The following is a 27339-nucleotide window of genomic DNA, read 5'->3' as shown; positions in this document are numbered from 1 at the left end:
GGTGTGGGCAAGAGGCTGAGATTCTAGGCTTTGCACCAACAGAAGAACCACTGCCAGGGGACGGAGAAAGCAACAGAGTTTCTTGCAAAGACAGATTAGTTCTAAATGCGAAAGATTAAAAAAAAAAATTTACTTCATGGACCAGTGGTAAAGAACTTGACTAGCATCCATGAGGATGTGGGTTTTATCCCAGGCCTCACTCAGTAGGTTAAGGATCCAGCACTGCCATGAGCTGTGGTGGAGGTCACAGATGCAGCTCAGATCCACATTGCTGTGGCTGTGGTGTAGGCCAGTAGCTACAGCTCTGATTTGATCCCTAGCCTGGGAACTTCCATATGCCGCAGGCGTGGCCATAAAAAGATCAATTAATTAATTAATACTTTTTAAAGAAAACACAGTAGGTCTCTTGTGGTGCAGTTGGTTAAGGAACTGCCATTTGCCACATCAGCAGCCTGGGCACTGCTGTGGTGCAGGTTTGATCCTTGGCCTGGGAACTTCCCCATGCTATGGCACTACAACAAAAAAAAAAGAAAAGAGGAGTTCCCATCGTGGCGCAGTGGTTAATGAATCCAACTATGAACCATGAGGTTGCAGGTTCGATCCCTGCCCTTGCTCAGTGGGTTAACAATCTGGCGTTGCCGTGAGCTGTGGTGTAGGTCACAGACACGGCTCAGATCCTGCGTTGCTGTGGCTGTGGTGTAGGCCAACAGCTACAGCTCCAATTCAACCCCTAGCCTGGGAACCTCCATATGCCACGGGAGCGGCCCAAGAAATGGCAAAAAAGACAAAAAAAAAAAAAGAAAAAAGAAAAGAAAACACAGACTAGTATCTTCATTACCTTGGGGTTTCTTTTTTTTCTTTTTTTTGCTATTTCTAGGGCCGCTCCCTCGGCATATGGAGGTTCCCAGGCTAGGGGTCGAATCGGAGTTGTAGCCTCCAGCCTACGCCAGGGCCACAGCAACGCGGGATCCGAGCCAAGTCTGCAACCTACACCACTGCTCACGGCAACGCCGGATCGTTAACCCACTGAGCAAGGGCAGAGACCGAACCCATAACCTCATGGTTCCTAGTCGGATTCGTTAACCACTGCGCCACGACGGGAACTCCACCTTGGGGTTTCATAAACAGGACTCAGAAAGTACTAGCCACAAGGGAAAAATATTGAAAAATCAGACTACATTAAAACTGTACATTTCTGTTTAACAAAAGAACTCATTAAGAAAGTAAAAAGGCAGGCCACAGAACAGAGAAGATATGTGTAATACATATACATATTAAATAAAGGCATTATAAAGAACATCTACAGATTAGTAAGAAAAAGGCAGTGAAGTCAATTTAAAAAAAGACTTGGGCAGAGTTCCTATAGTGGCGCAGCGGAAACAAATCTGACTAGGAACCATGAGGTTGAGGGTTTGATCCCTGGCCTCACTTAGTGGGTTAAGGATCTGGCACTGCCGTGAGCTATGGTGTAGGCCGCAGACACGGTTCAGATCTGGCATTGCTGTGGCTGTAGCATAAGCCAGTTGCAACAGCTCCAATTAGCCCCCTAGCCTGGGAACCTCCCTATGCTGCGGGTGAGGCCCTAAAAAGACAAAAGAGAAAAAAAAAAAAAGACTTGGGCAGGTAATTTTCAAAAGAAGCTAGTGAAAGAGCTATAGAAATACAAAAAGATATTCAACTTTATCAATCATCAGATAAATCAAATTGAAAGCACAATATCACAAAACACCCATAAGAATGGCTAAAATGAAAGCAATAATACCAAGTTTGGTAAGGTTGTAAAGTAACTAGAACTCTCATGTGCTGCTGTTGGAAGAATATATTTGTACACTTAAAATCTCTCCTAGTTACACACCCAATAGAAATAAGCATAGGAGTTCCCTTTGTGGCGCAGTGGTTAATGAATCCGACTAGGAACTATGAGGTTGCGAGTTCAATCCCTGGCCTTGCTCAGTAGGTTAAGGACCTGGTATTGCCGTGAGCTGTGGTGAAGGTTGCAGATGCAGCGCGGATCTGGCATTGCTGTGGCTGTGGCTTAGGCTGGTGGCTACAGCTCCGATTAGACCCCTAGCCTGGGAACCTCCATATGCCACGGGAGCGGCCCTAGAAAAGGCAAAAAGACAAAAAAAAAAAAGCATATATGTTCAAAAGACATGTTAAAGATTGTTCACTGAAGCATTATTTATAATAGTAAAAACTGGAAACAATCCAAAAGTTATTAACCATAGAATGGATAAATACATGCAAATTGTATTATAACCATGTGATGGAAAAACATTTATAACATGTATAAATCTCAGAAAGAATGTTGAGTGAAAGAAGCCAAATACAAAAAGTATACAATATATGATTCCATTTATATAAATTCAAAGACAGTAAAAACCAATCTATGGTGTTAGAAGTCAGAACAATAGTGGTTACCACCGATAGGGAGTTGTAGTGATCGGTGGCCTGGGATTGTGGTGATGTCATACTATCAGAACTAGGTACTGGGTATCCTGCAGTGACGTTTTGTGAGAATTTACTGAACTGAACATTTAAGATCTCTATATGTAAATTAAACTTTTTTTTTAAAAGTTTACATTAAAAAAAGACAACAGAATCAATATACTAGAGAGGAAGGAGTTAAAAATACTAAGGACAAGATGATGTATGGTACTAGATTAGAACTGGACAAATGTGACACTGTCCTTCTATACCCTCAGGGCAATCACAATGCAAGTGGACCTTCGATTCCCTGGTCCAGATGCCAACACAGAAAATTAAAAAGAAGGGCTTGCTGGTAGATAGAGAAGACAAGCCACTAAAGAAATAGTTCACCAAAATGCTTTATAAGAGCAGAGACTACATCTGTTTTACTCACCAATGTATTCAGGATCTAGCACAGTGTTTCTTTTCACACTTAGGTGATCAATAAACTCTTACAGAAATAAGGAAGAGAGGTTAAAGGAAGAGATGGGAACTGCAGAGGGGTCAAGAGCTGAATCAAGATTTTAATTATACATGGGCATTCCCATTGTGGCTCAGTGGTAATGAACACAACCAGTAACCATGAGAATGTGGGTTCAATCCCTGGCCTCGCTCAGTGGGTTAAGGATCTGGCATTGCCGTGAGCTGTGATGTAGGTTGCAGACATGGCTCAGATCCTGTGTTGCTTCGGCATAGGTTGGCAGCTGCAGCTCCAATGGGACCCCTAGACCCCTCGCCTAGGAATTTCCATGTGCTGCAGGTGAGGCCCTATAAAGCAAAAAAAGAAGAAAGAAAGAGGGGGGGGGGGAGAGAGAGAGAAAGAAAGAAAAGAAAAGAAAAAAAACCTCAAATAAATGATCTAATGTAAAAAGATTTTAATTATACACAATAACATAGAATAACAATAGTTGATGACTAAAACAACTGAAATGGATGAGGATTTCACTAAAATGAAAGACAGAAAGAGAGAGCAGAGTACAGAAATCTGGAAAATGCCAGGCATTCCAATAATGACTAAAACAACTAAGGAGAGACAGGAAAAAATATCAAGAAGTCAAGAGGCGAACTGAGAAAGGTCATTAGTGACTTTCTGCTGAGGAGGTTTAAAGGAATGGCAGAGGTAAGAGATGAAAAAAGCTAAGAAATAAGGAATTCCACTAAGGAATAAATGGCTGGTAAGGAAGTGAAGGCAAAAAATGTAGAGAACTAATTTTTACAAGTTCGATAAAGGAAAACAAGAAAACAGGAAAAAAAGCTAAAAGAGATGGCATGATTGTGGTAATGTGCTCTAGGATGGGGAATCTGAAGTGGTCTAAGGGTCCCAAAGGAAGGATGAAACAGAAACAAGAGCACAAATGGGTTGAATTAAGTAAGAAAGGGATATCTTGTCCTGTGAAGCAGAAGTGGAGATGGAGAAAAAGGTGAGAGAAAAGCACCGGGTCAGAGATGTACACAATCGTACCCATTTTTAGCTGCCCCACAGCACAGGGAGCTCCCAGGCCAAGGGATCAGATCCAAGCTGCATTCTTGACCCAAGCCGAAACTGAGACAACGCAGGATCCCCACCCTACTGTGCCAAATTGGGGATCAAACCCACGTCCCAGCACTCCCAAGACACCACCAATCCCGTTGTGCCACAGTGGGAGCTCCATCATTCCCATTCGTAAAAGAGGAAGAAAAAGAAAACCTCTCCCAAAGTCTAAGTCATTCCCACCAATGGAATACCAACAGGAACACCACAAATTCTGCTTGGGTGTGCTGCGCTATGTCCTGATAGACAATGCACTCCTAAGGAGAGGAAGCCAGACTGACCCATCTCTCTATCTGGCTCAGCTTAGCCTGGCATAAACACCAGCACACAGAGGCTCCCAGTACATGTTACTGGGAGGAAGTGTGAGCAGGTAAGCAGGACCAGAGATGACTAAATGCCTCATACAGGCTGATATTTCTCCTATAAGAAGAGCAATGACACTAAGGAACACCGCTAGCTAAAGCCAAGAATCCACACTGAGTCATCCATAGGATCTTCCAGGGAGGAACCCTGAGATGAGTCCTATCATTGTAATTACTGTCCCAAGAGAACCGTACCATACACTGGCGTCTTCCCTGGCAGGATGACGATAATGAGCTGCAGCCCTGAGTAGGTGTTCTTGAGATGCCGGAACATGGGCTCCACGCTGTCTGCCCCCTGCGCATATTTGCAAAAGCAAGGCTGGCCCTGGATAGGCATCCCTGCATCCTTGGAAATCTTCCGCAGCTGGTCCGTGAAGTTCCTGCAGCACAAGGACGGTCATGACAGGAAGCAGTAAGTCCCACTTAAATACCCCTGACCAAATGCCTCCGTTTTAGGTGTTGAGCATATGACAGGTACTGACAGATTCTAAGATGAGTGAGACATCATCATATCCAGTAAAAAAACACATTTATAGTTGGGTAGGATAAGAAAGAGCTTGCTAAATATTCAGTGGTACAAGTAGAGAGCTGAGGGAGCCCAGAGAAGGGACCTGTGGGAACGAATTCTCGGTTCTCCACCTTGTTCCCCTCAAGCAGGCAGTTCTGTGCTCTAAGTCTGTAACAATAGGAAGATGCCCAAGAGGAAGCCCTCTGTGCTCAAAATAAATGTTTCCAACAATGATCAGAGCACAGGAGATGCTCAGTAAAAATGAGATGCTCCTCCCCTACTGGTTCTTTGAAGCCTGAGAGCAAATAATTAAACAAGCTTCTTTCTTTTGGCTTTAGAGCTTTACCCTAGGAAAGAAAAAGTTGGAATAGAGGATACACATGCAGTACATTTAAAAAAAAAAAAAATCAGGCTAGGAGTTCCTGTCATGGCGCAGTGGTTAACGAATCCGACTAGAAACCATGAGGTTGTGGGTTTGATCCCTGGCCTTGCTCAGTGGGTTAAGGATCGGGCATTGCCGTGAACTCTGGTGTAGGTTGCAGATGCGGCTCGGATCCCAATTTGCTGTGGCTCTGGTGTAGGCTGGCGGCTACAGCTCCGATTCGACCCCTAGTCTGGGAACCTCCATATGCTGTGGGAGCAGCCCTAGAAAAGGTAAAAAGACAAAAAAAAAATCAAGCTACATAAATAAAACGACAGGCTGAAAAGGACAACAGGAAGTCAATTTGTGAAAATCTTGCACTTAGATTAAAAGTAACAAAGTATGGGAGTTCCCGTCGTGGCGCAGTGGTTAACGAATCCGACTAGGAACCATGAGGTTGCGGGTTCGGTCCCTGCCCTTGCTCAGTGGGTTAACGATCCGGCGTTGCCGTGAGCTGTGGTGTAGGTCGCAGACGCGGCTCGGATCCTGTGTGGCTGTGGCTCTGGCGTAGGCTGGTGGCTACAGCTCGATTAGACCCCTAGCCTGGGAACCTCCATGTGCCGCAGGAGCGGCCCAAGAAATGGCAAAAAGACAAAAAAAAACAAAACAAACAAACAAAAAAGTAACAAAGTATGAATAGAGAATAAAAGCAATTGTTTGGAGGATGTTATTATATAGCATATAAATCAGTATAATAGATTCAAAAGCCTACGCAATGAAAAAACACGTTTTATCACTTATTTAATAAGAAAAAACACAAATAAATACAATACTGTTGTATAAAATTTCAAACCACTTATATACATATAAGTATAGAAAATATATAAATTGGATAGGAAGGTTATAATAATTCATGATAGTGGCTGCATCAGCAAGGAGGAACAGGGAATTCCCTTGTGGCACAGTGGGTTAAGGATCTGGCATTGTCACTGCAGCGGCTTGGGTCACAGCTATGGCATGGGTTCAATCATTTTCATATGTCATGGGCACAGCCAAAAAAAAAGATGGGAGGTACAGGACTAGGATGGAAAATATAAAGGGATTCAAATTTTTCTGTAACATTTTATCTACTTTTTAAAAAGGGTAAAATAGAGGAGCTCCCATCGTGGCTCAGCAGTAATGAACCCAACTAGTATCCGTGAGGATACAAGTTCAATCCCTGGCCTTGTTCAGTAGGTTGGGGATCCAGCGTTGCCATGAGCTGTGGTGTATGTCACAGACACAGCCTGGATCCTGTGTTGCTGCAGCTATGGCTCCAATGTGACCCCTAGACTGGGAACTTCCATATGCTGTGGGTGTGGCCCTAAAAAGACAAAAAAAAAAAAAAGATAAAATAAATATGACAATATTTTGGATGACGGACACACAGATCATGGATGTTTGCCGTATTAGTCTGTATTTTTAAAATTTTTTTCAAAGTAAATGTTAGCATAAAATATACACCTACTACTTCATGTAAAGAAGAGCCAGGACTCTGATGGACTACTAACAATGTTTCTTCCACTTTTCTGCTTTGTATACATCTGTAGCATAGCCAGTAAAAAAACCAATGTGGGAGTTCCCTGGTGACCTAGTGGTTAAAGACTCAGTGCTGTCACTGCTGTGGCTAGGGTTACTGCTATGGCTTGAGTTTGACCCCTGGCTGGGGAACTTCCGCATGCCTTGGCCAAAAAAAAAAAGAAAAAACCGATGTGTTACTGGATTTCATTAATAAGTGGGTCTCTACTTCAAGGAAAGTGGTATTCCCGGGGGGTTAAACAAGATCCTACTGTACAGCATAGAGAACTATATTCAAGGTCTTATAATAAACCATAATGAATATCTTTTAAAAACATTGTGCATATATATGCATAAGTGAATCACTTTGCTGTACAGCAGAAACTGATACAACACTGTAATTCAACTATACTTCAATTTAAAAAAGAAAGAAAGAAAGTAGTGTCTTCATGTCTTCTATTACCAGATCATGCCTGGGATATTATGTCCAATGCTGGGGCCACAAAGTGTTAAGAGAATACTAGGACGGGAAAGTCTTAAAACCCCATCCTAAATGTGATATAGCTGAGGTTAACAGGGCCTCTTTAGCCGGAGGAAAAATTCTGAGAGTTGACCTTATTAGAAGTCTCTTATCCACTGCCAATTACCAGTTTCTCCACCTCCATGGCCACCTTCATCCCTTCCCCTTATGTCTCAGTGGAAAGGATGGCCTGTTCTGTGTTCGGGATCCCATTCTCTCATACACATGTAGGAACTATGCTCTATTTCCTTTCCTTAGTTTCTCTGTGTTCTGTTTTCAGCCTCTGTTCACTATGCACATTCTTCCTCAACCATCTTATTTATTCACTGTCAGAGCTAAAAACTCGCAGATCTTAATCTTTAACCCAGAATCACATATGTCACTTGGTACCACTGACCCAGGTATACAGGTATACAAGTCACATTTTTACCTCCTACATCTAGAGATCACTGCAGGAAAGGGTTGTCTAATGAAGTGACTCCTTCCAACTCTGAGATTCTAGGTTTATCAGTTTCTGTACCCCAAAATATCCAAAACAATAAGTTATTTCTCAAAAGAACTATAGAGGGGAAAGACATGGGAATGGGAGAGAAGAGAACAGAGCTACCAACAAGGCGACACAAAGGCCCAGAGCTGAGAGCCTTTCTAATATTGCTAAAGGCCAGCCCTCCAAAACTTGGCCAAGGCTAAGAGCAGCCTGGCCTAAATGAAGCTAAAATCCCAAGAACCTTGGAAAGGAGGCAAGAAAAAGCCATTTAGGAGAAACTGTAATTGTGATTGAGGTAGCTGTGTATCTGTGAGGGGAAAAGGGAGAAGGAAGGCCACAGTCCCCACATTCTTCAGGGACTGCTATAACTAACTCTTATAAAAAAAATCCCAAGGCCAGCTAAACCTACCAGGGCACACATCTCTACTAGTTCGCATCACTGCCCAAAGTAGATAGCTCCACCAGTTCTTCGTCAGCCCCAGAGCGCACTGACCTTACTCCAGATTCAGAGAAAACAAGAAGCCACTACTTCAAAAGATTGCAAGAATACTGAACTATACACTTTTAAATGGGTATATTTTGTGGTAGTTGAAATATATCTCAATAAAGCTGTTTAAAAAAAAAAAAAGACTACAAGGGAAAGGTCAGTGACTTCTTTGCTCCATCACTCACTCAAGATCATCACTACACTAACTCATTCCTTAAAACCATTTGGCTATTAATCACCTTCTTCACAGCTGTCATCTATTCCCAGCCCCTCAAGCCACAGGTGACTTAGAGGCCCTCATAACTCATGTTCACCTAATTCAAGTCACTTGGACCTGACTGAACAAATTCTTTGTACAGGAAAGCACAGCTCAGAGTACCAGCTAAACTTTTATTTCCAATTAGGAATGTAAGCTTTGAAACCGCTGATCTGATCCCAATCTGACACTTTCTTGATATGCAAATCTTATACAAGTTACTTAACCTCTTTGAGTCTCAGTCTCCTGAAAATGGAAATACCACCACCTACTCACTGTGAAGATGAAATAAGAGAACAGAAAATTAGGTACAATGTTGGCATAAACATTATAGTCATCACTACTACTGTTTACTACCAATGTTAATAATTATAACAATAAAATAATTGAGGTCTCCCTTAGGAGATTCATGCCCTGAGAACATCATCTCTGACACAGATATGGCTCCTTATTGAGACTCCTGACCACAAATGGACAAAAGAGAAGCAGGCAGAAGTTTGAGCCAGATAGCACAGGGGATCAGAGTCAAGAGTCAGAGAGGAGACCTCAGAACAAATCTTGGCCCCCTGGGAGAAGAGGAAGTTAGGCAGCTCTTGGGACCTTCCCACCCTTCCGCCCATAAACCCAACCCTCCTTACTTGAGCACCTCTTCTCGACACTGTTTTTGGGGTGCGAAGCAAGCGATGGCCCAGACTTTGATCTCAATTCCATTGTAGAACTGCTTCCCCCGCATGTCCCAGACACCCTGATTGGGTGTGGCAATGGCCCGGTTCTAAGGACAGGCAGAGGGGGCGCCCAGGTGAGCCTCAGTAAAGTCAGGTGGGTAGGGGAGCAAAGGCCCCTGGCTATACAACCCAACCTCTGCCCACATGCCCCAGAGATGTTGTCTGGCCCTGACCCTGCTCACCCGGCCGCCGTACTGCAAGATGGGCGCCGGCAGCACTCGCCCTGTCACTTCCGTCATGTCATCCTTCACCTTGATCCCAAATTCCTGGATGTAGGGATCTAGGTTGTAGCTGGCATTCTTCATCTGCAAGACCAAAGAAGAGAATCTTAAGAGAGAAGTAGGCTTGCAATACTTCTCGCCCTCTGGGTCCCAAGCAGAAAACCCTTAAAGCAGCTGAGGCCAGCAAGGGATAGCCCTAAAAAAGGGGCGGGAAGTGGAAGATGAGGCAAGTGGGAATGGATAACACAGGGAAGTAATACAGGAGGGAAAAAGATATAGGAAGAATAGGAAGCAAAGTAGCTCCAGGGTCAAGAAGCAAGAGCAGTCCTACAGAGTCCTAGGCAACAAATCCAAACTTTTGCTTTCCTAAGAGTCCTGCCAAGGCAGAAAGGCCTCTATGCTCCCAGGGACCCCAATGACTGGGCAACAAAGCATACATTTCTCTGCAGCCCCACTGACCAGGCGGCTGATCTCCTCCTGTCTGTCTGGGGCCGACCTAGCTGTGGCCTTTATCATGGTTGAAGTCTGGTTGTCAGTCAGCTTCTTAATGCAGCGCTGCCCGGCCACAATGTTACAGACCTAAGGAAATGAGAACAGGTAGTGCTGGCTTCAGTATAGTCCACCCTGTACCCCGAGCCCCACAGTAAAGGAAGAGAACTTAGCTATCAGTTCTAGGAAATGGACTACAAAATCCCTTGTTCATAGACAGGTAAGTTACAAAATATCCATGTGTGATACAAAGGCAATATAGTCACTCTGTGGTCTCTGCTCAGGTTTCACATGTCAAATGGGGAGAATGGTCTGGAGACTAAATACAGTGCTAAAAGAACCAAGTACAGTTCTGGAACATAGTAAACACTCAGTAACCTGTAGCAAAAAATATTTTTTTACCAAAGAACCCATTCTAGAGCTCTTGCGAATACTAAAAAAACTCAATATGCACACACTGGATTCCTAGCAGCAGGCAGTCAGTTGCTTTTGCCCACAACACACCAAGAGAACTAGTGGTGGCTCCTAATTCTTCAGCTCCAGCCTAAAGGTGATCACCGAGCCCTTAGACTACAGAAATCACTGTTTCTGTTGGCCGACAATGTCCTCTGTTGGTGTAAAGGAACATCCTACCACCTGTTCCTCTATCCTGGGCCCAAGAGAACACAACAGAGATCAGAAAAAACTTTCTAGTGATATATGAGATTCTACTGCCCAATATACTATATTCAAGAATCTGTAAATAGGAGGACTTTTGGCAGAGTAGAGAAAGCCAACAGGTTTGGACGACTTGATTTTGAAGGCCAGCTTTGCCAATTCTAGATGATGTTACCTTGGGCAGAATTCTTAGCCACTAACACTCTGCTTCTTTAATTCTAGTCATGGGGAAAAATACTGGCTGTCTTTTGAAGCTGTTGTAAGGATTTAGATGAAATGAAATGTAAAACTTGCTCCCACAGGGCCAATACTCAGTAAGTACTGGTTCTCTTCTTAATTTCCAGAGTTCATGCTGAACAATGGTAGGGAAAACCAGGACAAAACCGCCTGGTTTTCAACAAATACACAAATTAGTCAATACACTTAATGAAAATCCAGAATTGTTAAAATTTATAAAGTTGCTCTCTTGAAGGCAACTTAAGTTGTAGCACTCTTTACAGATGATTTCAACAACGAAATCAAACTAGGAAAAAGACTAAAGCAGGGATGTGGAGAAATCGAAGCCCCTCTGCGTTGCTGGTGGGAATATAAAATGGTACAGCTGCTGTGGAAAATAGTACAGTGACATCTCAAAAAATTAAACACAGAATTACCATATGATCCAATAATTCCACTTCTGTGTATGTACCCAAAAGAAGTGAAAGCAGGGACTAGAACAAATATTTGTCCATCTATAATCATAGCAGCATTATTCATAACAGCAAGAAGGTGAAAGCAACCCAAGTGTCCACCGATGAATGAATGGATAAACAAAATGCAGTACATATATAACACACACACACACCCCCCAAAGTATCCAGCCTTAAAAAGGAAGGGAATCCTGATGTATGCTATAATATAGCACGAACCTCGAGGACGTCACGCTAAGTGAAATGGGCCAGTTAAAAAAGGCATATATTATATAATTCCGTTCATATGAAATGTCCAGAATAGACAAACCACAGAGACAGAAGCAGATTAGTGATTAGCAGGGGCTGTGAAGAGGGCAGAAGGAACGGTAAGTGACTATTACTGGCTATGGGCTTTCTTATAGGGATGATGAAAATGTTTCAAAATCTAACAATGGGGAGTTCCTGTTGCAGCTCAGCGGTAACAAATCTATGAAGACTCAGGTTCCATCCCTGGCCTTGCTCAGTGGGTTAGGGATCCAGTTGTGGTGTACGTCACAGACACAGCTTGGATCCTGCACTACTGTGGCTGTAGCATAGGCTGGCACCTGCAGCTCTGATTGGACCCCTAGCCTGGGAAATTACATATGCCGCAGCACGGCCCTTAAAAAAAAAGGCAAAAAAAAATTGACAATGCTAATAGTTGTGCAACTGTGAATATACTAAAAACCACTGAATTACACATTTCAAGGTGGTGAATTTTATGGTATGTGAATTATATCTCAATAAAGCTATTCTTGAAAAAAAAATTATTACCTACAATAGTCTATGTGATGTGCTCTCTCTCCAAAATCATGTATTACTTTTCCCCTCATACACTACATGCCAGCCACTGCGTCCTTCAGTCTCTCAAGAAGAGCCAAACTCCCTGCTGCTTTAGCACCTTTGTACTTGCTACTTTGGAAGGCTCTTCCTTCAGACTGTAATAAGGTTGGTTCTATCTCATAATTTGGGATTCAGCACAAGTGTCTCCTAAAAGAGGACCTCCCTGACCACAATAATTAAAGTGCCTCTACAACCCCACCTTTATGCCTATCCCCCTAACCTGTTTTCTTCTTCTTCTATTCTTTTTTTTTTTTAGCCACGCCCACAGGATGTGCAAATTCCCCAGCCAGGGATCAAACCCACATCACAGCAGTGACAACACAGGATCCTTCACTACTAGGCCATCAGGGAATCCTGTTTTATAATTCTTATAACACTTACCACCATCTGAAACTATCTGATTTGTTAATTTAATATCTATTTCCCCCTTCGAGATTGTAAGCTCCATGACAGCAGGGACCTGGTCTGTCTTGTTAATCTCTAAATTCTCAGCACCTAAGAGTATATGACACATGGTAGGAGCTCAATAAATATTTGTTAAATAAACAAGCAACACGGAGATCCCGTAGTGGCTCAGTGGTAATGAACACAACTAGGCCATGAGAATGCAGGTTTGATCGTTAGCCTTGCTCAGTGGGTTAAGGATCCAGCGTTGCTGTGAGCTATGGTGTATGTCACAGTTGAGGCTTGGATCCTGCATTGTTGCAGCTATGGTGTAGCCACCTCTGATTCGACCCCTAGCCTGGGAACTTCCATACGCTGCAGGTATGGTCCCTAAAAAGCCCAAAAAAAAAAAAAAAGAGAGAGAGAGATTCTGATTCAGTTTGTCTAGATGGAACCCGAGATTTTGCATTTCAAACAAGCTCTCAGGTGGAAGTTCTCTGGTGGTCTAGTGGTTGGAAATTTGTACTTTCACTGCTGTGGCCTGAGTTTGATCCCTGGTCTAGGAACTGAGATTCCACATCAAACTGCTGCACACTGCAGCCAAAAAACACCCGAAAAAAATCCCAAAACCCCGAACAAGCTCTTAGGTAAATACCTATGCTCTTGGTCCACTGACCAGACTTTGAGCAGCACTGGACTAGACAATGAAGCAACCAGCATAGTTTCTCAGATATTTTGGCTGGTGTATAAAAAACCAAACACAACCCAGTGGTTCTCCATTTGCATTCTATGACTTAAAGAGTGTTATTATTCTTTCTTTAATTGCAGGATTTCAAAGGTCTGCTGAAGCATAAAAATATGACAAATCTTGGGGCTAAAATTTTTTCAAAAAAGTTGATCATTGGAGAAGTAGGATTCACATTACTGGTAACATTCATCTCCGGTTTCTGTAAAATAAAGTCACTTTAGGTCATTTATGATCCCCAGCTCCAGACAAGGAAAGAAACTAAGAGGATATGAGTGTAGGTATCAGAAATCTCTGTCCTGAATGAACCAATTACTTTTTTTTTAGGGCCACACCTGTGGCATATGGAGGTTCCCAGGCTAGAGGTCAAACTGGAGCTGTAGCTGCTGGCCTACGCCAGAGCAACAGCAGGATCAGAGCTGAGTCTGCGACCTACACCACAGCTCACATCAACGCTGGATCCTTAACCCATTGAGCAACGCCAGGGATAGAACCCGAGTCCTCATGGATACTAGTTGGGTTCATCACCCCTGAGCCACAATGGGATCTCTCTAATTACTTATTAAACAGTAAATACAGCTTTCACCTCTGCCTGGCAGTCCTGAAAGAACATGAGAGCAGGATGGGGGGGTAAGGAAGAAAATTCGGCAGGTATGAATGAGGTCTACATTTCACAGAATGACCTCTCACAATGTTAATTTTCCAAACTTCAAAGGGAGGATGAGAGACTCCCAATGGAAGAACAGACGATCTGATGATCAGTGTGCAGATGCATTGCTTATTCCCCAGCCTGGCCATTACTTGGCAGCCTCACCTCTAAGGGAAGGTAGGTATGCTTTTGTTCCTGGCCAACCTGCAGACAGGGCAGGTGGGGATATTTGAGCTGAAGGTTATATTTCTGCTTGAAATACTGTGCCACTGTGCACTCCACAGTCTGTCCACTCTCCAGCTGCAAGGGAAACCTGTTTGGGGGAAAGGAAAGAGGTGTCACAGGCCAGCATTCAATAACATCTTTCTAGACCTAAAACCATGGGAAGTGTCAGACTTGACTTCATCCCTATCCAGCTTCTTTGAGCACTCCCGCCACTCATGGGAAAGCAGAGGCAGTATAGGGTTCCAGGAGTGAAGACAAATATTTGCAAGACAAGTTCCACAATGGTCAGGATCTTATCTGTATTTCTAGTGTCAAGCATGAAGCCTCACACACAGTAGGCACTTATAGTCCAGTACCGTTTGAGGTGAAGAAGGTAGACGGAATCGGTGACAACTTCCCTAACAGCTAGCCCAGGATCTCAGCGTTTTCTAGAGGAAGAGTAAGTTGAGAGAGATTCTAACATTTATAGAACTGAGACAGAAGTTAGGGGACGATACCTGCTCTATAGTCAGAGCCCAAGGAGGAAAGGTGGAGACCAAGAAGGTAAAAATGGTAGGGAAAGTATCAATGGATCTGAGAAGGTTAAGGAAGGGCTGCCAAATTCCCACAGCTTACTTTCCAAAATAAGGCTCATTCTCAGGGAAGGGGGGCGCGTGGAGACAGTGAATGGAAGGTGCTGAAATACCCGCCCTCTTCCACTAATGATACGGCTTGCAGTCCCGTTAACTTACGTCTGATGGCTGGCAGGGCGGCGGGTAACATTACACACACGGTATTTCCTCTTCATCTGTCCACAGTGGGTCACTTCCACCTTCAGGCCTGGGACACATACACTCATTGTCAGGATTGGAAAAGGTTGCTCATGTGCCCAGGCTTGGCCTTTCCCCCGAACATATCCCAGGGGGATTTCCTTTTAGAACCAAAGAGAAAGTAGCACTGATTCCCCTCCCCGCCTGCTTGAGTCCTCACCCTTGATCTCCTTGGTGAAGCGTACACGCTGAGAGTCCGTGAGGGGCTTGGGCTGCTCATCTATGTTCCTGATGTCCAGCACCTCACACATGAACTCAATCACTGGCTGCGCCTTGTAGAAGGCAGTGGCTGAGACTGTGGGGACAGGGTAGGTATAGTTCAGCTCAGCTTCTGTCTTCCAGAATAAATGGAGGCACTGCTCTTTACACCCTCTTCCTTATAGGGTATTGGGATGGGGGAGGGGTCCCAGGGCCATAGGGATTAGACTAGGAGTGTGGTTACAGAGCTGGGAGGGATGAGGCTGGGAGTGTGGTCACTGGACTGAGGGTGCCCCTGGCTCCATAGCTCTCCCCACTCACCATCAATGTTGAGCATCATCTTCCACATGGCAGGGCGCACAGACTGGTGAAAGCCGAACCAGACCTCGCGCCCACCCCCCAGCGGGTGGTAGTAGCCCTCAGGCGGTGAGAAGAAGGAGCGGCCCACAGGGGTGTACCTGGCAGGGACAGGCAGAGAACTGGTCCCTCGGGCACAGGCCCCCACCCTGTGAGGCATCCTGGGCACGGAGGAGCCCTGGCCTGGAAGGCAGGACACCAGGGCTTTAATTCCAGCTCTGATCCTTTATTAGTTGTGTGACTGACCATGTGCAAGTCTCTACCCTTTTTTCTGCCCTGCAAGGACAGAGGGGGTGAGGTCCAAAGATATCTAAAAGGGACAGGGCTGAAGCTTTAAACCATCTAAATGTATATGTACACTTGCCTGGTATATGACAGGGCTTCAAAGAATTTTTTATTTGAAAGGTACACTTTGGGACCTTAACATAAGCTCATTCCTCTCCTCCCCCCACAGCACTTCTGCCACCACTAGGAGCCCAGATTCTAACTACACCCAGTACCTCATGGATGCCAGGTGCCTCATGGCCACATCCAGGGCTTGCACAGACTCCAGGGGAACAGGGATCTGGCCACTGACCAAGGCCTCATGCAGCATGCGCCAGCTCACAATGGCTAGCCACTTGATGGAGACCTTGAAGATTCGATCCTTCCCTTCCCCAGGGATTGTCACCTCAAAGTCGACCTTCAGGAAAGAGAAAAGGGTAATGGATTGCCAATGCTTTCCCACAATCCAACACTCCTTGCCCTTCCCCTACTGCCCCTCACCCCACAGATTTGCCAAGAATCTGCTTTTTAAGCTGATAGGGGCTCACAATGAGGTCTTCAGAATAAATCCAGCCCCCTTTGTCTCCAGCTACTTGGCTCAGTGTGTCTGTCCCTCTCAACCACACTTATCAGGAAGTCCTTTAGGTCAATTTTAAGTCTAATCCCAGTCTGTTTGGGACAGGGACAGATACACAGTAGGCTAAATAAACATCAGCACCTTCCCATCCCTCATCCTATAATACACTTTTCTCAGCACAAAAGATGAAAAGGATCTCTGGATTGCCAGGCTCCAAACAGGCTTACCTAAGTTCTGTCCTTCCCCAGACTCCTGACACAGGTCCAGCCTGACTCCCAACCTTACCCGTTCATTGCCAATGGGCAGCGCTGTGACAGTGTAAATATTCTTCTTTCCATCATATACGGGCTTGCGATCACCAAAGATCTGAGGCTTGAAATGCTGGACCATGTATTCCACCACTTCCCTGTGGGGAATGGGAAAGGCCAGTGGAAGCTGAAAGACCACCATTTCAAGCTTTTCCAAGTAATTCAAAGTCCAGGGAATGTGCCATATTCTCTCCTAACAGCTACTAATCTCTACCCTATGACAATACTTCTCAAGATTCAACATTCATATAAATCACCTGGAAATCTAAAATGCAGATTCTGATTCAGTAGGTTTAGAGCAACGTCTGAAATTGTGTATCTATAACATCCTCCCAGGTGATATTTTTTGGTCCTCAGATCAAAAAGGCTCTGAAGGACCTCAAAGAGTGGGTATGAGTGTCTTCTGGGCAGAAGGGAAGTCTGAGGGGAGAAGGGCTCTGTCCAGAATCAGGAACAAAATCCAGGCTGTTCCAATTCCCAAGGTGATTACCAAAAAAGTAGATGGGCAAGAGCTCTGAATTGCAATAGGAATAAACTGTGGAAAAGAACCTCGTTTCTTCCACCTCTCTGAAGTCCTTAGTTTTGCCACTCATTTCCTTTCCATTAACATCCCTTTCGAGATTTCACTTTCTGTCCTGTGCCACTTAGATTCCAGAGCATCCATCTGTCCTTCAGAATTCCAGCCCATCCAACTAACTGACCCCTTCACTTTCTATTTTTTTTTTTTTTTTTTTTTTTTGCTATTTCTTGGGCCATATGGAGGTTCCCAGGCTAGGGGCTGAATCGGAGCTGCAGCCACCAGCCTACACCAGAGCCACAGCAATGCTGGATCTGAGCAGCGTCTGCGACCTACACCACAGCTCATGGCAACGCCGCATCGTTAACCCACTGAGCAAGGGCAGGGACCGAACCTGCAACCTCATGGTTCCTAGTCGGATTCGTTAACCACTGCGCCACGACGGGAACTCCCCCTTCACTTTCTAAACAAAAGCTCTCGAATATTACTGAATAAAAACTCAAAATGTACACAGGAAGCAACTGTAAACACTTGGCTTCTTCTTTTTTTTTTTTATTTAGGGCCCAGGAAAATCTTATTTCAAAGTTCGGAAGTAACTTGCAAAATTGATCTAAGAGTCACTAGTAAAACATGGGTTCTTACCAAATTCACAGCTAGTGTAATTGGATCATAGTTCAAAAATATCTCAAACTGGAAAGATGAACCAAAACCAACAAGGTGGAATTTATTAATTTATTTAGTTCTTTTTGTCTTTTAGGGCCATACCTGCGGCATATGGAAGTTCCCATGCTAGGGGTCGAATCAGAGTTATAGATGCCGGCCTACACCACAGACACAACAACATGGGATCCGGGCTACGTCTGCGACCTATACCACAGCTCATGGCATTGCTGGATCCTTAAGCCACTGAGCAAGGCCAGGGATCGAACCCTCATCCTCACGGATACTAGTCAGGTTCATTACCACTAAGCCATGACAGGAACTCCCAATGTTGGTTTCAATGCCAGTTAGACCTCAGTACTGCCCAGCAATCTTTTTCATATCCCTGATCACCTTCATCCTCAAAGATTATGTCAAACCTTCTCCACTACCCTCTAACCTCAAAATCCATTCCTACCTTGTATCAAAAAAACATGTCTAACAATTCTGAAAGGAGTAGAGCATAGTAGGCAAAGCCACCCTCAAGTTTCCAGACATATAAACAAACACATTTACATATATATACACATCTCTTCCTCTTCCTTCCCTCTCACACTTGATATACCCCTTCTGTATAAAAATATGCCCAACTTCACTCATCAGAGAAACACAATTTAAAATTAGACCAAGACAGGAGTTCCCACTGCGGTGCAAAGGGATTGGCAGTGTCTTGGGAATGCTATGACACAGGTTCAACCACCAGCCGGGGACAGTGGGTTAAGAATCCAGCATTGCCGCAGCTACCGTTTATGTCACAACTATAGCTCGGATCTGATCCCTAGCCTGGGAACTCCATACGCAGTGGGGCAGCCGAAAAAAGAAAAAACAAATTAGGCCAAGATATAATTTTCTGCTTATCAGAACGCCAACAATTAAAAAAGCCAATATGCTGAATTGCTGCAGATATGGGGAAGAGGCACTCTGATACCTTGCTTATGGAAGTATAAGTTGGTACAACTTACCTTAAAAAAACTAACAGTATCTCAAAAATTTATTTATTTTATTTTTAAATGATTTTTATTTGTTCATTATCTCAAAAATTTAGAACATATCGTGCCACCAATTCCCAGTGCTAGGAATCTACCCTACAGACACACTGATATTTGAGTGCAAAAATGTATCGATATTAATATTCTACACAGTTTCAATTGTAGCAAAAGTTTAGATTCAAGCTAATGTTCCTGAATAGGTTTATAAATAGCTTGAAATACATCCATTCAGTAGAATGCCTATGGAGCTATGCAAAAGAATGAGGCACATATGTAGGTATTGCTATGTATTATTTTCCAAAAAATATTGCTCAGTGGAAAAAAAGTACAGAATAAGGTATATAAGAATCTATATTCTGTGCATTTAAAAAGATGGTCTATACACATATATGCTTGCATATGCATAGAAAAACATCTGGAACTATACCCAACAACGGTAATAATGAGGGTGTTCCCTGGTGGCTCGGCAGGTTAAGAATCTGGCATTGTCACTGCTGTGACCTGGGAACTTCTGGATACCATAGATTCCACCACCACCCAAAAAATGGTAATAATGAGTGCATCTGGGGAATGGGACTGGAGACTAAAGACCAGAGTAACAGGAGATATTTTTCACTGCTACACTTTCTGTAATATTTAATTTTTTTATGCTGTACATATATAGTTTTCAAATAATAATAAATTAATTTTAAGAACTATAGCTTCTTCTAAGGCTAACCTCTCTGTGTACTCTATATATCCTTCTTGCCTCTGCAAGGACATTCCACTCATTCCTTTCCTCTCTGTCCTGTACCTTTAACCTCTCCTACACTAGCTCCTTTAAGTTTATAAACATATCCATGTCTCATTCTTAAAATGTTTTCATTTATTCATTTCAATAAATATTGAAATACAGGAGGCACTATACCTGACCTCTATGATACTCTGTAGCCAACATATTCCCCTCTTCATGCTTCACTGTTAAGCTATTTAGGAAAAAAGCTATCATTCTCATTATCCCTACCACATTACCTTCCACCTATTCCTTAACTCACTATTAGATTACTAGCCCAACTCCTCTACTGAAACTGCTGGGCAAAAGGTACTAATTATTTCCTTAGAGCCAAATCTAGTGATATTTTTCAACATTTACCTTATTCAGAATCTCTTTCTCAAAAACTTTCTTGAATTTGGTGATACCACATTCTACTAGTTTTTCTTTTATCTCTCTGGATTCTCTTTCAAGGTTCTGAAACTCAGGAATATAAGGATTCCTGGACGTGGTGGCTTAAATGAGCATCACTTACCGGTTGACTCTGCGAGGACACTTATCCGGCTTGATATCCACCTCGTAGTGGTAGACGTCAATCTTAGGGATGTCCACTTCAAAGTAATTGGCCAGGAGCTTGATTGGTTTCCCCACAGTGCCAATACCAGGCCGGCGAGGTGCCTGGAACACCTGCTGCAGGGGGGGCAGGTAGGCGCCCGCAGCTACAAGATAGAGAGGTTGATGAGGGTAGAGTCTGGTAATCTCCTTACCACTCTGATCAGAGAAGGCACAAGGCCTCCTAGAATGGGAGCAGCAGAGTGTAGAGGAAGCCTCTTTCCTCCCTGCCCAACCCAACTGAGGGCTTCCTCTGGTTGAAATAATCCAGGCTCATCTTTTTTTTTTTTTTTTCTTTTTTGGCTGTGCCTACAACACATGGAAGTTCCTGGGCCAGGGATAGAACCTGCACCACAGCAGCAACCAGAGCTATTGCAGTGACAACACCAGATCCTTAACCTGCTGAGCAACAAGGGAAATCCCAGGCTCATCTTTTTAAAAACTCTTTCCAGTTAGGAAAATTACCCTTGTTGTCCATATTAAATTCATCAAGTGAATACGTAATAATTTTGATCACATATTAAGTACAGGGGCTAAATCTGGTTCTAGTAACAAAACTCTTCCTACTAGATTAAGACATCTGCCTCTACCAGATATCTAACAGACCAAGAAAGTCCATTATCTGTCAGCCGTATGCTTACTTCACTTGTCACCATCCTGAACATGAAATAGCAGCATTTTAATGCTCCTCTGCACTGTAAGCAGGAGGAAGAGCCAAAGAAGGCCAAGCTGGGGGGCAGCAACTGGGGCAGGGGCAAGGAAGAGGGCAGTGTCTGAGAAAGAATTAAGGTAACAGAGTGGCTGAGGTTGAAGAAACAGAAAAGGAGAAGAGGCTAAAAGTACAGGGTTTGGAGACTAAGAAAAGGAGAGAAACTGAAACAGGGAGCTGGTGAAGAGGCTAGACCTGGAGAAAAATGTTTGAATTGGGAAGGAGGAAAGGCTGAAGTTAGCGGCTGAGGCAAGGTAAAGTAAGAGTTGGGAGCCTGGGCAAGAAACATTGGGGAGACAATAAAGAAAAAGTTCAAAAGAAGAAAAAGCAAGAGAATGAAGACAGGCTAAATATAGGAGACTGAGGCAAGAGTAGGCCAGAGCAGAGGACTTGGGAAGGAGGGGCAGTCATTAGCATGCTGGAGAAGAAAGAGATTACTGGCTCTGAGAAGAATACAAGATTCTCTCCAAGTCCACAGTTCCTTCACATAGAGGGCCCAGAGAGTAGCAAAAGGGGTCAATTTTAAGAGAGAGGAGGTCCTTGGGAAAGGGTTGGAGCAGAGCCAGCTCCTACCACTTTGTCCTCTCTTGCCACCAGCCAGACTGCTGCCCCTGGTTTTATTTTCTAGCTTGAGAGGAAAGGGGGGAGGAGAAAAACTGCCCAAGAGAACCCTTTGTCCACATCTACTATTGTTCTTGCCAGTAGAGGACCAGCCCAGGTGGGAGGAGAGAGGGATAAACCAGCCCAGAAGCTCCCATCACCAGAGATCTGCTTTCACAGTCAGCCAGGCTGGGGGGATGGGGCATATCCTCAGCTGGGGGGTCAGGAAGAGGTCAGAACCATTCATGGGAGGGGCAGGCTTCCCAGAGCTAAGCTGCTGTGTCTCCTAACCACCTGTCAAGTCTACCCCACTCTGCAGACAGGGAAATGGAGGCCCAGCCTAGGGGGAAGAGGCCTACAGGAATCAGCTACCTGGGGAAGTGAAAGTCTAATGACTAGCACCTGGCAGCCTACCCCAGGAAGAGCTGGAGGGAAATTGTACACAAGCCACAGACAGACATACACACATAGAGGAATACACTTAATACATACCCAAACACACACTTAGGCCTGGATAGATTACCTTCATACACATATCCCTCACCACCCTAGATTTTGATTTCTTCAAAGATATAAAGACTGTATCTGCCTTGGTCACTGCTGAATTTCCAGTGCCAGGCATATAGGAGGGGTCCAATATACAGATACCAAATGAATTAACAAACAGATCCAAAGACACATCACAAAGAACACACAAGCATACACAGCACACAAACACCTGCAAACCGCTCAGAAATAATTACAAATCCTGCACAGGACAAACCTGACCCTGGTGGAAGCAGTGGGTAATAGACACCCTTCCCCTCCCTATGTTCTAATATTCCATTCACCTCCATAGCCTCCCAGGCTGAATAATTGTTTGGAGCCTTGGGAGAAACTCATCCCCTAGAGCTAGGGGCTGGGTAGAAATGATGGGGGATGGGACAGACACTCAAGTCTCAAAGCCTTCTCTTCCCCAGAACTACACACCAGACTTAGCCTTAGGCACCCTCTACTCCTAGAAGGCTTGGGGAAAACAGGGAGCCCCCACCTTCACCTTCATCCCCAAAATATGGAAGGCAGGAGGAATAGAGAACCCCTTCCTCACCACATCCCCCTGCAAGGCTTTCAAAGTTCCCCTCTAACCCCACCCTGCCCCCAGCTTTTAGTCTGAGAAAGGGAGACACTTCCCTTCAGACCCAGACAGGGACAGACGGCCACTTTGTGATGCAGATGAGGGCCCCAGCACAGAGGACAAAGCTTGGGCCTTGGGGGAAAGGGGCGGGGCCCTTCCCTGCAGACAAAAGCAAAGAGGGAGGGGCTATGAAAAGGACACTCCCCCTCCCCCATCCCCAACCAGCCGGGAGAAGGAAAAGTATCAGAGCTGAAAGGCTTTGCCTCAGGGATTCCTTCCCTGCAGTTCTGAGGCCCACATACCTCCCAAGGAGCTAGACTGTCCATTCAAAAGACAAACTCAAGGCTAGGTTAGCTGTCCGATAAGCAAAGACTAAGAGGCCAATCTCACCAAAAAGTATCACACACTGAGTACATCAAATTATCAAACATTCACATATGTGTTAACCATTTACGTTCACACTAGAATTTGATTTAATTCAAAAAATAAACATGTACTTCTGTCAGGGCCTCCACAGATAAATCAGACACCACCTCTACCCTGGGAGTTCCCAGTCCAGTATATGTGCTTAAAACACACTTAAACACAGAAGGCACATCTGGACATGAGCCCAATGAAGCCAGCAACAATACTTTGCTTTGTGTATCATATCCTCCGACCTCCAAGAAAATCATCTGGGCCTAGGAAGGAGGCAGTTATGGAAATCCCTCTACTCACAGCTTTCAGAATAAATTCCAATTACCAGGCAAGTAAAGTCTGCCCCATTAAGGTACAGCCAACTCCAGATACCAGGCTCCAGTTTCTTCCCTATAAGCTTATTTATTTACAACAACAAAGTCAAATTTTTCATCACTCCAGAGTCCATTAGGCATTCATCATTAGATAAATGATCAACAAGATCATTCACAGTCTGGAATGAGTGCCAGCTCCCAGCAATCCATCTGGACCTCTGTGACCCATTCCTACCCTAGTCCATAGGTTGTCGCAAGTTGTCTCCAGCCCAGAAAACTAGGAGAGTTCCCGGAATGGAGAAAGGGGCCTAAGGGAAGAAGGAAGTAGTTTTCTCAAGTCAGTTGCTCCCAGCATTCCAGCTTTGTTTTTGTCTTGGGGAAAGTAGTCACTAAGTACTTAGAAATCACTGAATAGATGACTTGAATGTGCTGGTAGGAGCTATTTCCTTGAGGGGAATAGCTGTGGTATAAAAGACAAAGATTCTTCAACCAGAAATGAAATTCATGTCCCCAGTGGAAATCCTATTCCCACCCCCAGATCAAATGGAAGGAAGTGGTGAGACAAGACCTAAAGGTCCATACTCCTCCCATCAAAGGTCTCCTATCTAGGACACAGGAGGTGCCTCCACCCTACAGCCCATCCAAGGACTCTGGTCTTCTTGGGGCAGCTCTGCCTCAGTTTCTCTTCTATTCCTACCTACTTTTCTCCTGGTTGTGACTAACGAGACATTAAAGCTATGATCTGAGACTCATCAGGGTGAAGGCTATAAACTTCCCCCTACCCCAAACAACTTATTTGCGGCAAAAGGCTAGCTTGGCAACCTGTAATAACATGGCCCTAGGAGTTTCTGGGGAGTAGAGAGAGGAAAAAGAAAAGATACCCAGTGGGGGATAGCAGCCATAAAAACATTAAGGTATAGAAAGATTAGGCTGTCACCTCTGGAGACATTTCAATTGAGAGGTCATTATACTTGGATTAAAAGACCCCAACTCTGTTCACTACTGGACCAGAAACATGCAAACCGGAAAGACAACCCCTTCTAGGCAAACCTGGCCCTGACTTCGGTTCCTAAGTAACCAATACATTTTCTAAGGCCTGTCTTCAGGAAGGACCCGTCTCTAACCTAAAACATTGCTTCTATCTCAGTCTTTCCTCATCCCAGTGGCAGAATAAGGCACTTTGGCAGTTTCCTTCAATCCATTCTTGGCAAACTGTGACTGAAGGTTTTCAGGGCCAAGTGCAAGAGCCTCAAGATGGGGAAGGGGCCCATTTCCATTTGCGCTAAGCCAGCATGACCTAAGAGAGAATACACCCCATCCTCGCGCTCCTTTTTCCAAGCCAAACCTGGCACGATTGGGGGTGGGGGGGTTCGGGCGGCCACGCCCCCACCACATCAGGCAGCCCCTTCCAGCTGCCACCTCCGCGCATGCTCCGGCGCCTCTTCTCCAGCTCCCCAGACTCAAGGGGGGGAATCCCGGGGCTGGATCCCCACCCACCGCCCCCTGACCCTCGCCCCCGCGTTAGGCCCGGCTGGGGCGGAGCTCACAGCCCAGATCTGGCGCCTTCTCCCGAAAAGACACAAACCCAACCCAGCCTAGCCGGGATGAACCCCCGCCCCCGGCATGCGGCAGCTCAGGGCCCATCTGTGTTGACCCCCTCCTCTCCTGGACACCTGGAGCCCGCCCCCTGCCACCTGCCGTGCCTCTCCCTAGGCCTCCCGGGATCTCTAGGACTCCTTACGTGTGTTCAGGCCCTTCTCTCAGATCACTTCCCACCTCCAGGAGTGCATACAGTCTCTGATAAATGGCCCTCGTCTCAGAGCTCCCTTCACAAGGTTTCCCCCGGAACTGCACACAGCCCCCTTCAAACTGGGCCCCCCATCTCTTAAGAGCCCCTTTCTTCACTCAGGAAACCTTTCCTCACTCGGAAATCCTGCCCTTTACGCGGAAGTACCCTGGTCCTTGGAGCATGCACCGTCCCCCCTTCCCGGGGGCCCTTACCTGCTCCCGAGGGTCCCGCTTCCATCCCATATACCCGTGCGGAGGTCAGGCGGCCCAGAGACTGTGGAGTCCAGTGTGAGGGGTCTAGATACCCCGCACTCTAGCTGCTCAGGCTCCCGGGCCGGGCTCGGCTCCCCCCCCCAAGCCCGGCCGCTCGCGCCGCCACCCCCGCAGCCTCCGTTGCCGCCGCCGCCGCGGAGCCTGCAGCAGCTCCCCCTGCGAGCGCCCGGCCAGCTGCCAGTGCGCAGGCGCGACCGCCAGGCCCAGGGGGCGGACGGGAACGAGTCAAACGGGGCGCTTCGACGGCAACAAAGGCCAATGGAGAGGGGCGGGGGCACCGGGGACCGGAGGCAGCGGCCCCTGGCGGTCACCCGTCGCCATGCAGCCCGGCGGGAGGGCTCCGGTGGAGGCGCCGCGGCACCGCGCGGTAGCTTTAAGTGGGGCGGGGCGGGAGGACACCCCAGCAGCAGCCTCCGGCCCTGTCTTTTCCCCAAATGGGTCCCTCCAAGCCCATACACAGCCTTCCCCCTTCGCACAGAGCCACGCGTGCATATCCACCACGTTCCCGGGCCACCCTCACACACTCTGAGACCCATCACCCAGGGGCCCTGCCTCCCACCTCTCCTCCCAATCACCCTCATCCTTCAAGCATCGGCTGCAAAGCGACTGCCTCCGCGAAGCCTTTCTCTGTCCCCAGTCACTGAACTCACTGACGCCACCCTCTCTTCCAGGCCAAGTGCTGGGCGCTGAGACCACAGATGTGAAAGAGACCTTGCCTACCCTGGAAGATGTCACATTCTCAAACTTAAGTGCAGCTACCGAGCACTACCTGCGGGACCTGGGAAGCACCTGTCTCCACTTTCTCATCTACAGCTCACGCCTGAATTCAGTCAATCTGCTTCTGCCCCTCACCACGCCACTTAAAACACTTTTTGTGTCTAAATTCAAAGGATAATTTTCAGTCCCTATTTCTCTGCGGCATGTGACACTGTGCCTCTCCTTCCTTTTTGAGCCTTCCACTTGGCTTCAGCATTTTCTGAGGTCTCCTATTGTTTATGTCCTCTCAGTCTTCTTCAAGGACCCCCCCCCCCGCCCCGCTTTCAACGCATTAAATAACAGTGTTCACCATGGTTCCACACCCAGCTCTTCCTTCTCATTCCACTTTCCACTTTCCCCTTAAAAGTGTCATTCACTCTTATGGCTCAACTATCCTTCCAAATCTCTATTTCCAACCATGTCTCAGACTCATATTTCCAAATGTCTGCTGGACAGCTCCACCTGGATAAACCAGCCCTTCAAATTTAAAGAGTCCCAAACCAAACTCTCTTTCCCCTACAAATGTGCCTGTCCTGTACCTCCTGTCTCTGCAAAGGACACCTTCACCCCAGAAATGATCCTTGCTTCTTCACCCATACAGCCAGCTGTTTACCAAGACCTGACTTGTTTACTTCCTGAACTGCTCTCATATGTCGTCCTTGCCATTCTGATGGCTCCTTGTGCTGGTGCAGACCCTTATCATGTCTTGCCAAAAATACTATACCTTGCTAGTTTCACAGATTCTGGGAACATTACTCCCATTCAGTCCCCTTCAACTGATAGGTGGCAAGAGACCCAGTTCAAACATAACTTTTCCATATTTTCATTCATATGCATTCATCCACATGTATTGTTTGACACCTACTTTCCATTAGATGCTGTGCAGAAGGCTAGAAACTTAACAGAGACCATACCAGTCACTATCCATTGGAGGAGATTAATTTCTGACACTTTTCATAGTATCCTTTGCTTTTCTGTGAAGAGTTTCACAAACAGCAGGCATCAGCTTTGTTAAAACACTGAATGCTGAGCACCACCTCCAGAATTTACGATTCAGGAGGTCTTAGGTGGGACACAAAGAATATGGATTTCTAATATGTT

General features: G+C 45.6%; 1 protein-coding gene across 3 annotated transcripts in view; it reads right to left on the bottom strand.

The window, feature by feature from the left end:
* The window catches only part of AGO1 (argonaute RISC component 1), a 39445-nt gene extending 13781 nt beyond the window's left edge, over positions 1–25664 (bottom strand). Inside the window, exons 1-12 of one of the 3 annotated variants that reach the window (XM_047793326.1) lie at positions 25423–25664; positions 20191–20374; positions 16677–16797; positions 16051–16232; positions 15515–15651; positions 15156–15290; positions 14918–15005; positions 14127–14274; positions 9944–10063; positions 9446–9568; positions 9177–9310; positions 4558–4742 (exon numbers count right to left, since the gene is read on the bottom strand). In XM_047793326.1, the coding sequence (XP_047649282.1) occupies positions 4558–4742; positions 9177–9310; positions 9446–9568; positions 9944–10063; positions 14127–14274; positions 14918–15005; positions 15156–15290; positions 15515–15651; positions 16051–16232; positions 16677–16797; positions 20191–20374; positions 25423–25447 (1582 nt within the window). In that variant the 5' untranslated portion in view covers positions 25448–25664. Of the gene's footprint in view, positions 1–4557; positions 4743–9176; positions 9311–9436; positions 9569–9943; positions 10064–14126; positions 14275–14917; positions 15006–15155; positions 15291–15514; positions 15734–16050; positions 16233–16676; positions 16798–20190; positions 20375–25422 lie in introns of those variants that run through there. The other 2 variants (XM_047793325.1, XM_047793327.1) reach the window with 2 other exon arrangements.
* Positions 25665–27339: the final 1675 nt, after the last annotated feature.

The sequence above is a fragment of the Phacochoerus africanus genome, chromosome 8 (genome assembly GCF_016906955.1).
Source record: "Phacochoerus africanus isolate WHEZ1 chromosome 8, ROS_Pafr_v1, whole genome shotgun sequence".
NCBI lineage: Eukaryota > Metazoa > Chordata > Mammalia > Artiodactyla > Suidae > Phacochoerus > Phacochoerus africanus.
The sequence above is the reverse complement of the archived record's forward strand: the minus strand, read 5'-3'. Positions and strand labels throughout refer to the sequence as shown.